The sequence below is a fragment of the Acomys russatus genome, chromosome 7 (genome assembly GCF_903995435.1).
Source record: "Acomys russatus chromosome 7, mAcoRus1.1, whole genome shotgun sequence".
In the NCBI taxonomy this organism is placed as follows: Eukaryota; Metazoa; Chordata; class Mammalia; order Rodentia; family Muridae; genus Acomys; species Acomys russatus.
The window spans coordinates 15,406,369-15,419,553 of record NC_067143.1 but is presented as its reverse complement, the minus strand read 5'-3'; the positions used below and the strand labels follow the sequence as shown (position 1 = coordinate 15,419,553).

The window sequence follows — 13,185 nt, the reverse complement described above, 5'->3', positions numbered from 1 at the left end:
AGTGCAGGTTAGTAGTTTTCCAAATGAGAAGATGACAGAGACAGTTTGCTACCTGGATAGTCACCCAAAATGCTCTATAATGTTGGAGCATCTTCTTCAGCTTTCTGGCCCAATTTTTACAAGGACTACTAAAGCTAGAAAAATATTGTAACCAAATTGTTATTCTTTCCCACGGAAATATTTATTAGATACAGTGAACATTTAAAATGTCACCAAATAAATAATGTGTATTCCTGAGAGTCACAGTAGCATTTGTGTGGATGTGTCATCTGCCCCTTCACAGTTCCTGCTAGCACTGTAACTGACTACTCACCTTGTTCAAGGTGTCAGCTTATAACCAAGGTTTGCATCTTCCCTGCATCCTTTCTATTTAGGCTTCATGCATCTCTTGACATATGGCTCTAGTGCATTCCAACCTCTACTCTCGTTACTGTGTCTTACTTTCTAAAACTAGTACTTTGTCCCCTCCTATGAGAGAGTTTGTCATTGAGAGCACTGCAACCACACAGATAATCCAGTTCCCATCTCAGAGACCTAACTTCATGGAACCTAAATACTCATGCTGTGTGTGGGTCAGGACTGAAGCTACTAGTTGGTGTATCCCATCTTGCACCCAAGGTCCACAAAGTCCTGTCCAGCCTATGTGGAAAGTGTGTTAATCCCATTCCAGGGTACCCGCAGTCTCCCCATTCTTCAGCATCAACACAAGTTGATTGACAAGTTTGAAATCTCAATTCAAACTCTTCCCCTCGAAAGCTCAGCCTCAGCTGTGAGTCAACTGTGAGTCGGGATGTGGACAAGCATCCTAGAGCAATCACTGTTCCTCCCCACCTCTGGATTTGGGGACAGCATGGCAGACAAGGAGTAGCCAGATAGGCATTCTCATCTCACAGGGCAGAGAATAGGAAGCATGATCACTGGCTGTTCCTGACTCTGGTCTGGGAAGAATCATCTAGGATTTAAAGCCATGCCGTTTGTTCAGTCTTGAGTCTCTAACCCTTACTCTTCTATTCTGATCATGCTGTTTGTTCAATCTTGAGTCTCTAACCCTTACTCTTCTATTTCTGATCATTCTGAGCCTCCTGACAAAAGGTGTCAAACTACAACTTTAGTCTTTAGCTTGGACACTCCTGGTAAGCTGGTAAGGATATACTAATTATAGCAGAGGCAAGTTGAAAGTGTCAATGTCATCAAATGCAGCTTCATTGTTAGCAATTTTCCCTCCATCTCTTTTCTCATGAGTTACTGTGAGAAGGAGGAGGAAAAGAGGCAGCTTCTTCCACAGGAGTACCCAACTTCACCAGGTATTCACAAATGTGATTGCTGCTGCAGCTCACCACAAACTTAGATACTTAACAACACAAGGGTATTCTCTTAAACTTTTAGAAGGCAGGAATCAAAACTTAGTTTCAGAGGCACAACATGAAGATGTTGGCAGGACCATACTCCCTCTGGAGGCTCAGGTAAGCACTGATATCAGTTTTTAGATATGTGTCCTTTGCATTTCCTTGCCAGAACTCCTGCCTGCACCTGCATCTTCAAGCTAACAGCATTAACAACTGACATTCCTCTATCTTCACCTCTGCTCTTCTGTCTGATTTCATCTCCCGAACTCTCTCCCAAGAACTCCTGGGATTACTTGCGGCCCATGTTGATGGGCTCTCTATCTCAATACCCTATTCACATCTGCAGAGACCCTTTCTTATGCATGGGAATATTTACATGCTGTGGAGATTAAGGGAAGTCCTATTCAGCTTACTACAACTATGTGCAAATTCTCTTTCTTTGTTACTGTATATACCATCCATCTAACCATTCTGCACCATTCAACAGGATCCGTTTTCTCAGTTTCCAGTAATTCTGTATTGGCTTCAGAATCTGCCCAGTGACACTTTGATATATGTGTTTCTACCAACAGTGGCCATTGACAGTTCCCTGCCTGCTGCTCACCACTTGTCTTAATTACTTTTCAATTACATGGTCAAAGCAACTCATATAAAAGCTAATTGGGGGCTTCCAGTTTCAAAGGGTGTGTCCATGATCGTTATGGTAACAGGAGGGCAGGCATGGTTCTGGATCAGTAAGTGAGAGCTTATATCTGATTCACAAACACAAGGCAGAGACAGCTAACTGGGTATGGCATGGGCCTTTGACACCTCAAAACTCACTGCCTAGTGACACATCTCCTCCACAAGGCCACACCTTCTAATCCTTCTAATCCAACTGGGGATCAATATTCAAGCCTAAACCTATGGGTGCTATTCTCATTCAACCACCCACCACTGCAGTCATTAGTTATTATAGTCCATCCATCCCAGGAAACCTAGGCTTTTCCTGTCAGCACATTGTTGAAGCCTTTCCCATATTTTCAGGACTTCGGTACAGCAACCTCTTTTATGAGTACCACAATCTGTGTTTGTTGCTTACTGATACTGCTGTACGTCCTCACAAATGTATTTGCTTAAAGAACAACACATTCTATTGACTTAGAGTTCTGCAAGTTAGGACCCAAAAATGTCTCCTGGGGTTGAAAATCAAGGTATTGGTTAGGTGTATTGAGTCTGGTACCCCCAGAGGGAATTTTTGTCTTATCCTGTTCTTGGAGGACACCTGCATTCCTCAACTCTTGGCCTCATTCTCACATCTGCTTCCAGATACTGGGGGACAACTACATTTCTGGACTCCAGGCCTTATCATTCTCACGCCCGCTTCTGTCTCTGCGTGCCCTCTGGGCCTCCCACTCTTCCCTTCCTCCAATAAGAACCTGTGGGATTAGACAAGTCTACTTGGTCAATCTAGAGAAATCTCCCCACTCTGAGAACCTTAAGTTAATTCCATCTGCAAAATCCCTTTTGTCCTATTAGGTGGGTAGTCCTATGTTTGGGAGAGCTGTGCATTTTCTTGATGTTTCCAGTGCTGTCTGCCTGTTTTCAGCACATCTTCTGCTGCAGTATTGCCATGGAAACAAGAAAGTCTTCAATCTTTAGTCACCCTTTTGCCATTGAACTTCCTATCTTTTGTTTCGTTTTTTGTTTTTCAAGACAAGGTTTCTATGTGTAGCCTTGGCTGCCCTAGACTCCCTTTGTAGACCAGGCTGGCCCACCTACCTCTGCGTCCCTGAGTGCTAGGATTGCAGGTGTGCGCTACCACACCTAGCTTGAACTTTCAATTGTGACCAATCCTATTTAACTGTTTGTTATATATGGACATTCTTTAGAGTATAAAATGAACTATTTTCTTTCTTTTCCAAATGGGAAGATTGTACTAGAGAAGTTGGGCGTTTTTACAAATATCACACAGTTAATGACAAATCTACTTTGAGGTTTCATTATTTAGACTAATTTAAAGTACCTTTCTCCTGTGAGTGACCCTCTGGCTAAACAGAAGTGCACCCCCAGCAGTGAGTGTGGGGTCATAAGCTCTCAACTGTGACATGAAACCAATTGGGAGCAATGATTTTCACCTGCAACGTGCCCCATTCCCTTATCTTTTTTTAAAATATATTTTAAAATTTTTATTCAATGTGCATTGGTGTTTTGCCTGCATGTATATCTATGTTAGGGTGTCAGGTGCCTTGGAGCTAGAGTTACATACAGACAGTTATGAACTGACTGGGAATTGAACCCAGGCCCTCTGGAAGAGCAGTTAGTATTCTTAACTGCTGAGCCATCTCTCCAACCCCGCCCTTTTCTTTATCCTAAAATTATGTTCCATTTTTTTAGTGCTTGAATTGTCTGAGCAGAATTTATAAGTAAAACATAAATTGGACCTTTGAAGAGCAAATGCCATGTGCCTGCATCTTCCAGTAATTTGGGAAATACCTGCCAAAGGCAGGAGTCAGAATCCTTTGCCTTCGTTGACTGTAGCTAAAATCATGAAGGCTTTGTATGGGTGACTTAGCTGGCTCTTTCAGTCCATGGCAGTCAGCCTTTCCATAAAAGGGTCTGAGTTGAATTCCTTGTGGAGGTGAGTTACCTGCCAGTGTACTCTCTGTGTCCAAAAGCTCAGATCAGAACAGTTCCTCTATCTAGAAAAACCCAGGCCACTTGGTCACTGCGTAAAGACAGCAGAAGTGTTCTTTATTGCTGCGACTGAAGCATTTGCTGTTGAGGGATTCTTCTGAACAACTGCTGTCTGTTAGAGGGCGGAGACCATCACTGATGAAGGAGCTGTGCCGAGGCTTCAGACTGATTATAAGGTACTTTATACAAATAAGGTATGATCGGTTACTAAGATGGCAGTTGTGTTATTCAAACCACTGCTGAGTTTTGCTGCAACCATTTTTACAGAGTTTTTAAGCATACTTAGCTAAATTCGGTCTGCTGCTCTCTGCCCACATTTTCCATACTCCTCTACCCCCTGCTGTGTACAAGTGACATTCACACACTTATAACCTGCTGAAAGAAGATTCCTGGTGAGCATCTCCTGCCAGAATACCAACTTAAGCTGTGCTCCTACAGCAATCTTCTGCAGGTGGGCAGCTCTCAGGGTCAAGCAGTGAAGCGGTGAAACAGTGGGGCCCACAAAGCACACTGGTCCTTTTTTATGCAACTCATCTTGGTCAGCAGCAGAGAAAAAGTATACCAAGGATGGACAAAGTGCCCAAGGGAGGAGTCTTGGGTCTATGGGACCTATTTTGTAAATTGGAGAGAAACCACAGAGATTCTAAGTTCTAGACCCACAGTGGCACAAAACAAAACCAGCGCAGAGGAACGAGGGATGGGCTGCAATATTCACCGTGTCAGCAGCTAAGCTGAAGACCCAGCTTCCAGACAGCCTACACACCAATGGGAAGCTGAGAGTTTGCTGGAGTGAGAACTAGTTGTGACAGCTGGTCAACATGGAAACGGCCAGAGAGAGGCTCTGCCATTTGGCATCATCTCCATATCTACCCATTTGGAAAGGGAAAGGAGGCCCACAAAGTTGCTCAAGTCATTAAGCTGTGACATGAAGCTGAGTTGGCATCTTTTGTGCTGTAATTGGCTCACCTGAGCCACCCTCTCCCCTTGCACTGCTCCCAGTAATGGGACTCTAGTGTTCCCGGCAGAGTGGAAACCAGAGTCATGCAACTCCCACAATCCTCTCCTTTCCTGTGCTCACTGTCACATTTTGCTCTGTGTTGTTACTGTGTTGTGTGGCTTCTGGGTCCATTAAGGAGTCTCTCTGTTCATTGTTGCTTTCTCTAATGTGTGTCTTACGTTTGCTAACAATCACAGACAGTAGCTAAGGGATACTTGGGTACTATTTTCAAAGGCTGTGCTTTTTAAGTCCTTAGTCTCCTAATTCGGCTAAGTTAATCTGTGTTTACATTGCCCTTCCATGGTCTTTGGTAATATCTCTCTTTCGTGGTTTTCAGCTGAAGGCATTCATTTCAGTTAGTAATCCTGTAAAGTAATAAGAGTTTAAGGGCACTCTGTTGGTTATTAGTTATGATGACAGATGTGTACATAATGTATACTTAGAGGTTTTTTTTTAAGGTTTTAAAAATATTTTATTAATTTATTCATATTACATCTCAATTGTCAGCCCATTCCTTGTATCCTCCCATTCCTCCCTCCCTCCTGCTTCCCCCCTACTTCCATCACCTATATCTATGACTGAGGGGGGATCTCTTCCCCCTGTATATGCTCATAGGGTATCAAGTCTCTTCTTGGTAACCTGCTATCCTTCCTCTGAGTGCCACCAGGCTTCCCCATCAAGTGGACATCGTCAAATATGGGGCACCAGAGTTTGCATCAAAGTCAGACCCCACTCTCCACTCAACGGTGGAGAATGTCCTGTCCATCAGCTAGATCTGGGTAGGGGTTTGAAGTTTGCTGCCTATATTGTTCTTGGTTAGTGCCATAGTTTGAGCAGGACCCCTGGACCCAGATCCTCACATCATAATGTTCTTCTTGTAGGTTTCTAGGACCCTCTGGATCCTTCTATTTCCCCATTCTCCCATGCTTCTCTTACCTAAAGTCCCAATAAGATGTCCTCCCCTCTGACCCACTTTCCTGGTACATGAAGACTTTCATGGGACATGCCCCTTGAGCTAGAGTCTTGATATAAGTGAGTGGATGTGGAAAGAGAGGAATACTCTTTCGTTGCTGGTGGGAATACAAACTAGTACAACCACTTTGGAAATCTATCTGGCACTTTCTCAGAAAAATGGGAATAGGGCTTCCTCAAGACCCAGCTATCCCACTCCTTGGAATATACCCAGAAAATGTTCCACCACACAACAGGGACATATGCTCAACCATGTTCATAGCTGCCATATTCACAATAGCCAGAACATGGAAACAGCCTAAGTGTCCCTCAGTAGAAGAATGGATAAAGAAACTGTGGTACATTTACACTATGGAATACTACTCAGTTATTAAAAACAAGGAATTCCAGAAATTTGTGGACAAATGGATTGATCTAGAAATTATCATAATGAGTGACTTCACCCAGAAGCAAAAAGGGTCAAATGGTGTATACTCACTTAGAGTATTAAAGTTAGTTTCTCAAATTCATGACCGTGACTTCATAGTGATGTGCGAGATAGTTCTGCTTGGAAGTGCAGAAGATATATTTTTATACCAAGAGTGAGAAGGCGTTATGTATACACAGAGAAAACTCCACATGAAATGTACCAGATGATATGTTGAGTGAATATGAATATGACGTATCTGAACTTTTGTGGTTTTATGTACATATCCTCTGCTCTGTGAGTATGTACAGAATATCATTTTCGACACCATCTCTGCACCTGAACCCAAGAATGAGAGCTAGCAGCATATTTTATCACCCTGTGCTCATGACTGTTGGTGACTCATTCCTTCCCAGGGGGTTGTCCTACAGACCGGTGTCTTAGAATTTCCTCTTTTTGATGGGCATGTACTTGCATCTTGCTGATTCAGAGAACAGCTAGGTTGGCTATTCTGGCTGCCGTGGTCACCTGTGATTGATGTTACCAATTTAACAACAACAGTCTAATCTATTTTGACAAAAGGAAGTGGTAAAGGAAAAAAATGAATGTTTTTGCATTTCATTTGCATCCTGTCAGCACAAGCAACATCTCTGTTTAATATAACAAGCGATGGACAAGAGCGACTTATTTACTTTCAGATCTAACAGTAGAATTGCAACATGCAAAGGAAGTCAGGTATTTCAGAGTTGTATTTCATTTTATCTAATTAGTTTAATTGTAAATAACAGAAAAGAGCATGAGAAATAGAAAATAAGCTCTTTAGTGCAATTTAGAATTTTGCAAAATTATTAACAATTCTGTAGAGACATAAAAGCATACATATTATTGTTTTTCGTTGTCCAACAAAATGTCAGATGCTGGTTAATATACAAAGAAAAGAGATGAATTTAGCTCTTGCTAATTTGTGTCCCCTCTCTAAAGAGGTCTCTGTCATGATGACATAACAGTGGCAGGAACATGTGTGGAAGAAACTCATGGCAAGATGAGAAGAAAACAAAGGAATTTAGATCTAACCAGGCACTCTTGAGGGAGCTGCTGGAGCTCTTCAAAGATTAAAGCAGTCCTTCTTAGAGTGGTTCCCTGAGCCACCAAATGATTACCCACCGGCACTCACCTCTTAAAGGCTCTATCAAATATAAACTACTACACTAACGACTTCTAGCATATAAGCCTCTGGGAGCCCTCTCCACCATGTATGGGCCTCAGCACCCACATGCTATGGAGCACTGTAAGTTTCCCATCTTACAGAGCAGAGCCTGAATTTATAGGGTAGGTGAAAGATGCTGTAGGAGCCTCTTTATAGACAGAGGCTAGCAGCTTAAACTCCACTCACGGCTCTGCCACTGAGTAGCTCGACGTTTGGGGGCCTTGCTTCCATCTGTGATACCCTGTGATAGCTCTGGTAGACCTCCATATGCTACTGTGGGGATGGAGGTTAACTTAGCCAAAACGTTCACCCAGTGCCTGGCGTGGGTAGCCACGGCCATCAGCAATGTGCTCAGTGACATTCCTATGTGGAAGACTTGATTTGAATTAAAAGCATAATAATCAGGTTGCACTGGAAAATTATTACAAAACAAGTTCCTCTGTGGCCCATTAAGTAATGAAAAAAAGAAAGAAAGAAAGAAAGAAAGAAAGAAAGAAAGAAAGAAAGAAAAAATGGTTCTGGTAAAGATTTAATTGTACGTTTACCTTAAATTTATATTTATTGAAGTGTATAAACTATTAAAGAAAGTAAATGTAATTTTAGCTTCATCAAAGGAAGCATGTTAGATGATGATGAGCAAAGGGTAGGAAGTGGCCAATCATCATTGGAAAAGCACCATAAATGGCTTAATGAGCAACGATACGTGCATAGGCACACACACACATCAAGCCACAGAGGTCCTGAGTGCTTTGGACTCACCCTTTTAGTCCCAATGACACTCACTTCCAGCACAAATGTGTAATTTAGCAGGGACAGTTAGATAATTGCATAAAAACATTCATCAAAAATGTAATGCAGATGGCCTTGTGGGAGGGAGGAGGTGGGCCCGTTTAACCATCTCCCTTTGCTTTCCAGCCTGACTATCTCTGCTGAGTGCCCAATGCAGCTCGAGGACTTCCCAATGGATGCCCATGCTTGTCCCCTGAAGTTTGGCAGTTGTAAGTTATTTTCACACGTAAGAGCTGTGCGTGTGCTCTGGGGTCCACTCACACTCAGTCAGAACTGGGCTCAGTGTGTGACTGCAGGTGGTGGGGTATAGTTTGTGTGAGTGTGAATAATTCTCCACATGTGGTCTGTACCATGAGCACTGGAGCTCTGAGCATCCATCGTGGACCAGGATAAACTGGTAATGTGTGCCGACACTGCACAGTCTAGAATGTGCACCCTTGATGTAAAAGGGTTTCCTTAGATCTTTGCTAGCTGCCCTTCTTCCCAGCTTTTCTTTGCAGACATCTCTCCCCTGTGTTCTTCATGCTTCGGGTTACTAGCCTTCCAGTTTTGAGTACCCAGCCGATGATGGTGATGATGATATGATGATGATGATGATGACTATTATTATTATTATTATTATTATTATTATTATTATTATTATTATTAGTAGTAGTAGTAGTAGTAGTAGTAGTAGTAGTAGTAGTATTATTATTATTATTATTATTATTATTAATTATATTCCTATGTTGACTTTCTTGTAGACTTTTTGGTAAGTTCAGTGATCTTGCCTGTCATGTGCATGGTCTCTACTCATTCAGAACACTCAAGTTACAAGTCAGTGTTACTTGAGTGACTAGTCAAATCAAAATGCACTCACTAGTTATACACTTCACAGATCTAGTAGATATTCCTGGCTTCCAGGCACTAAGACAGAAGATGTCATGGTCCCCAATCCCTGTGTGTGAGGGTTGGAACTTAGCTGACCTGAACTTCCTGCCTTTTTTTTCCTCTATGTTCATATGACCTGACACTTTTTATTTAACCTGTTTCTACACCCTAGAGCCCCATAGAGGTGAGGAAAGTGCGTTCTCAGGGGCTATATCTCTAGTTTTCATTTTATGTTTTATTTTGATACAAGATCTTACTAAGTAGCTCAGGCTGCCTTTCACGAACTATCTTTACAGGCTGCCCTCAACCCTGTGACCCTCCTGCTTTTGATGTCAAAGTGGCTGAGATTACAGACCTGTTCACCAGATGTTTGGAGGCTTCGCTTTTGAAAACAGACTGTCCTTTTTTGAGATTAAGCTTGAGAAGTATGGAGTGGGTCATTGAATCTTGGATACCTTACCATTTGGCCAAGTACCCATGACGTCATTAAGGCTTCCTACACTTCCAGAATTGATGCCCTACCTATCCTGTCATAGGATGAGATTTCAGACACTGAGTGTTCTCAGGTCACTTTTGTCTTTGCTGTTTTCAAACATCTCTTCCTCTTTGACCTTTGATAGCTCACTTACAATGTTTAGGTGAGAATTTCTTTGTGTTTTGAGAGATAAGCGGATCTGCTTTGGTTCTCCGCATCTGATTGTTTATCTCCTTCCTGACATTTGGACATTTCAGTTTCCCTCCTGTCTTCTGAGGCTTCATCACATTGGTCCACTTGATGGTGTCTTATGAGTCTCTTAAATGTCTTTCTCACTCTTTTGTGGTTTTTTTGTAACTTCGGCAGAATAATTTCCAATGACATATCTTCAATTTCACCAGTTATCTTTTTGTACTTTATCTAGCATGCTGTTGGTTCACTTTATTTAAATTTTCAGTTCAGGTGCTGTTCTCCTCTGCTTTGTTATTTCTGTGTGGTATTCTTTTGTATTTTCTGTCTCTGTTAAAACTTTATTTTGTACACGTGTTACTTCTCTGACTTTGGTGAACATCTTTTCAGTGGTTATTTTTAAGGCATGCACCTTCATTTCATTTGAGCCTATCTTTATCTTGTTCCATTTTTGAACATATGTACTTATTTTCTTTATTATTTCCTCATTTGTTTGTTTGTTTGTTTGTTTCTATTGGCAAATACATTACACAAAGCACTGTTTTTGGCTTTAGCTTTCTGTTACTATAACAAAATATTTAACATAACCAATTTATAAAGAAAACATATTTTTAGACACATTTTTCAAGGTTGTAGTCTGTGATCCTTGGGTCTATAGCAAAATGGCATGTCATACCAGAGTGCATGGCAGGACAAAACCACCTACACAAGACAGAAAGCAAAGAGAAAAAGAAGTAGGTGGAGCCCAAAAATTTCTTTCAGGGCCTTACCTGCAATGACTTAAGTACTTCACTTAAGTACCTCCCCAATATACCACCCCAGGGACCAAGCCTTTAATACATAGACCTTTGGATGACATTAACTATAACTGTTTTCTGTCTTCACAACCTGGCCATGTTTACCAAACCTCCTAGCCAGACACTCTGAACCTTATCAAGCTTGGTGCTAGTCCAAACCACAAGCTTTGATTTAAGCAACTCCAATGTGTCTTGTGTTTTCTGAGTCCTCTTAGCATCCAAAGAGAGGGAAGATTAAGGCCTATGCCTCAGGCAGCCCTCTGAAAGAGTTGAATCACTGGAGTCTCCACCGAGTTCTTTTACTCCATAGAAGAAACTGATGACTGGGGTATGGATCTAGCTGGCCAGCTGTGAACCTACATCATCCAGCTTCCAGATTCTTCTTCACATGTGTGTATTTGTTGCTTTTGCCATCTTGAACTGAGCTGTACAAAGCAGCTACAAGACTATGGATGCCACCAGCCTAAGCTGCAGCATTTGTACTCACTGACCCAGTGTCTGCCCCTTTGCTCTTAGCTACCTGAAGCTTTCCTAATTCCTCCAGTTAACAGCACTCAATGTAAGAGGAAATAGAAACCTGCCCCTAGGAAAGCACATAGAAAGGTCTGGATGCATGCTCCTACCACTTTCACTGCAGAGGCTGTGAAATCTAGATTGAACACATATTTTATTACAATGTATATTTACATATGTAAATATATTTGTAATAGTTATATATCTAAGTGTGATAGTTGGTCCTTTATACTGAAAGAGAATATATCCCATATTTAAACACACACACACACACACACACACGTATGCTTGTAATACAGTTTTGAGGTGACTGTGTACATCTGTGTACATCACATTTCCAGCTCCTGTCTGGACCCTCTTCCCTGGAAGCCTGTGCTCCTCCTTTTACAGCTGTGCTACACTGATGGCTCAGATTCTGCAGCAGGACAGAGGATTCCTGCCTGGACTTAGATACTTTGTAGCACTGACTTACACCCCTCCTTCCAGGCAGCTGACACTTCCTGCTGCCAACTCTCCTGGAAGTGAGGCTTTCTGACCCAAAGGGTTTCATTATGGATTACTTTATGCTTCCAAAAGTATGCTGCATTACTGGAGAGAAGTGGGTTTGTATGATGAGGGAAACATTAGATAGAAAGAAATCTTTTCTTTTCAAACTGTTACTTACCCTCAAATGCTATAGAACAGTTACAGTGTCTATTTCTTAGGGGAAAATGGTGTAAAAGACTGTCACCATCATTTCTTGGAATCATTTGTGGGTGGCGGTGAACATCAGTGTTTGTGATGAGAGGCCATTGAGTCTGAAGTTCCCAGATAGGTCATCTGAGACTACTGAGTCCCCTGCCTGAAGGACCAGCAATTGTTCACATCCAGAACATTAACTGTAGTTTAAATTTATGCTGCTCTTTATATATGAAGATTATGCTTTGATTTGATCAAAACAAAACACAAAGACTATTTTTGCCACACTGCACTGGGAGGCTGCTCTGGTCACAGGCTAGATGGAATCCAGGACGCTGTGATCCCAGATTTAATGGCAGTGACGTGCAGGGCAGACAGCTCAAAAGCAATTTTGGATAAAGAAAGGTATTTGACAGTCTAATTTTTTTTCGTCACTAAAATTATCTCATACTTGTCAGGCGACCAACTGCAGTGAAATCACTTCTCACACTCAGAGATGCAGACGTGCCTGATGGAGCCTCCTCACGCTCAACAACAGCAGAGTATGAACACCACACATAACACAAAGCCAGCAGGGACAATGGCTGACCTCAGTAGAAATTTAAGTCTGTCATGTCAGATTTCCTGTAATGTTCTTGATGAGGTTGTTGTGCCAGGTTTCTTTTAATGTCCTTGACATTGTGAAGATGGATTTGACTTGATTCCAGTGTTCCTCATTTGTTCACAGAATTTGTTAATATAACTACTGTACTATGCACACCACCACATAACATGTTTAAATACAACTGACTGAGGGCTAGAAAAGTTACCTTTCTTCAGCTCATAAGCTTCGCATTCAAAACACACTAATTTTAAGAGAAGAAATGCTATTCAATTAAATGTGCTTTAATTTGTCTTTTATCTTGTAGATTTGCTAAATAAAATAGAGGCGTATCCAACTTGTTCACTTACACTACTTATGCATATGAGCATGCCAAAGCTAAATGTGCAAGTGTAATGAGTTTAAATTACCCAATTCAACGTTTCTTTGCTATTAGGAGACAAAAGAGTGCAAATGTGTGTCTCTCTTCTGCAGAGCCACATGCTCAGGTTTCTGTGGTTTGTGTAGAGCCGGAGTGAGCCAGCCACCTGTCACTGCTGCCTCTCCTCTTGGTGGTGAAAGGAGTCCTAGCTTCCAGACAGACCTTCCTAGACTGTAAGAGAGTTAGTTACACAGGGATAGTGGCATGGCTTCCATCTGCTGCATTCCAATCCAAACTGTTTGAAAAAG

General features: G+C 41.9%; 1 protein-coding gene across 5 annotated transcripts in view; it reads left to right on the top strand.

Annotated features, from left to right (window-relative positions):
• Window positions 1–13,185, top strand: part of Gabra5 (gamma-aminobutyric acid type A receptor subunit alpha5) — a 93,647-nt gene that overhangs the window by 46,369 nt on the left and 34,093 nt on the right. For all 5 annotated transcript variants that reach the window (XM_051148650.1, XM_051148648.1, XM_051148649.1 and 2 more), the window contains one exon: window positions 8,520–8,602. In XM_051148650.1, coding sequence (XP_051004607.1) covers window positions 8,520–8,602 — 83 coding nt within the window. The remainder of the gene's footprint in view (window positions 1–8,519; window positions 8,603–13,185) is intronic.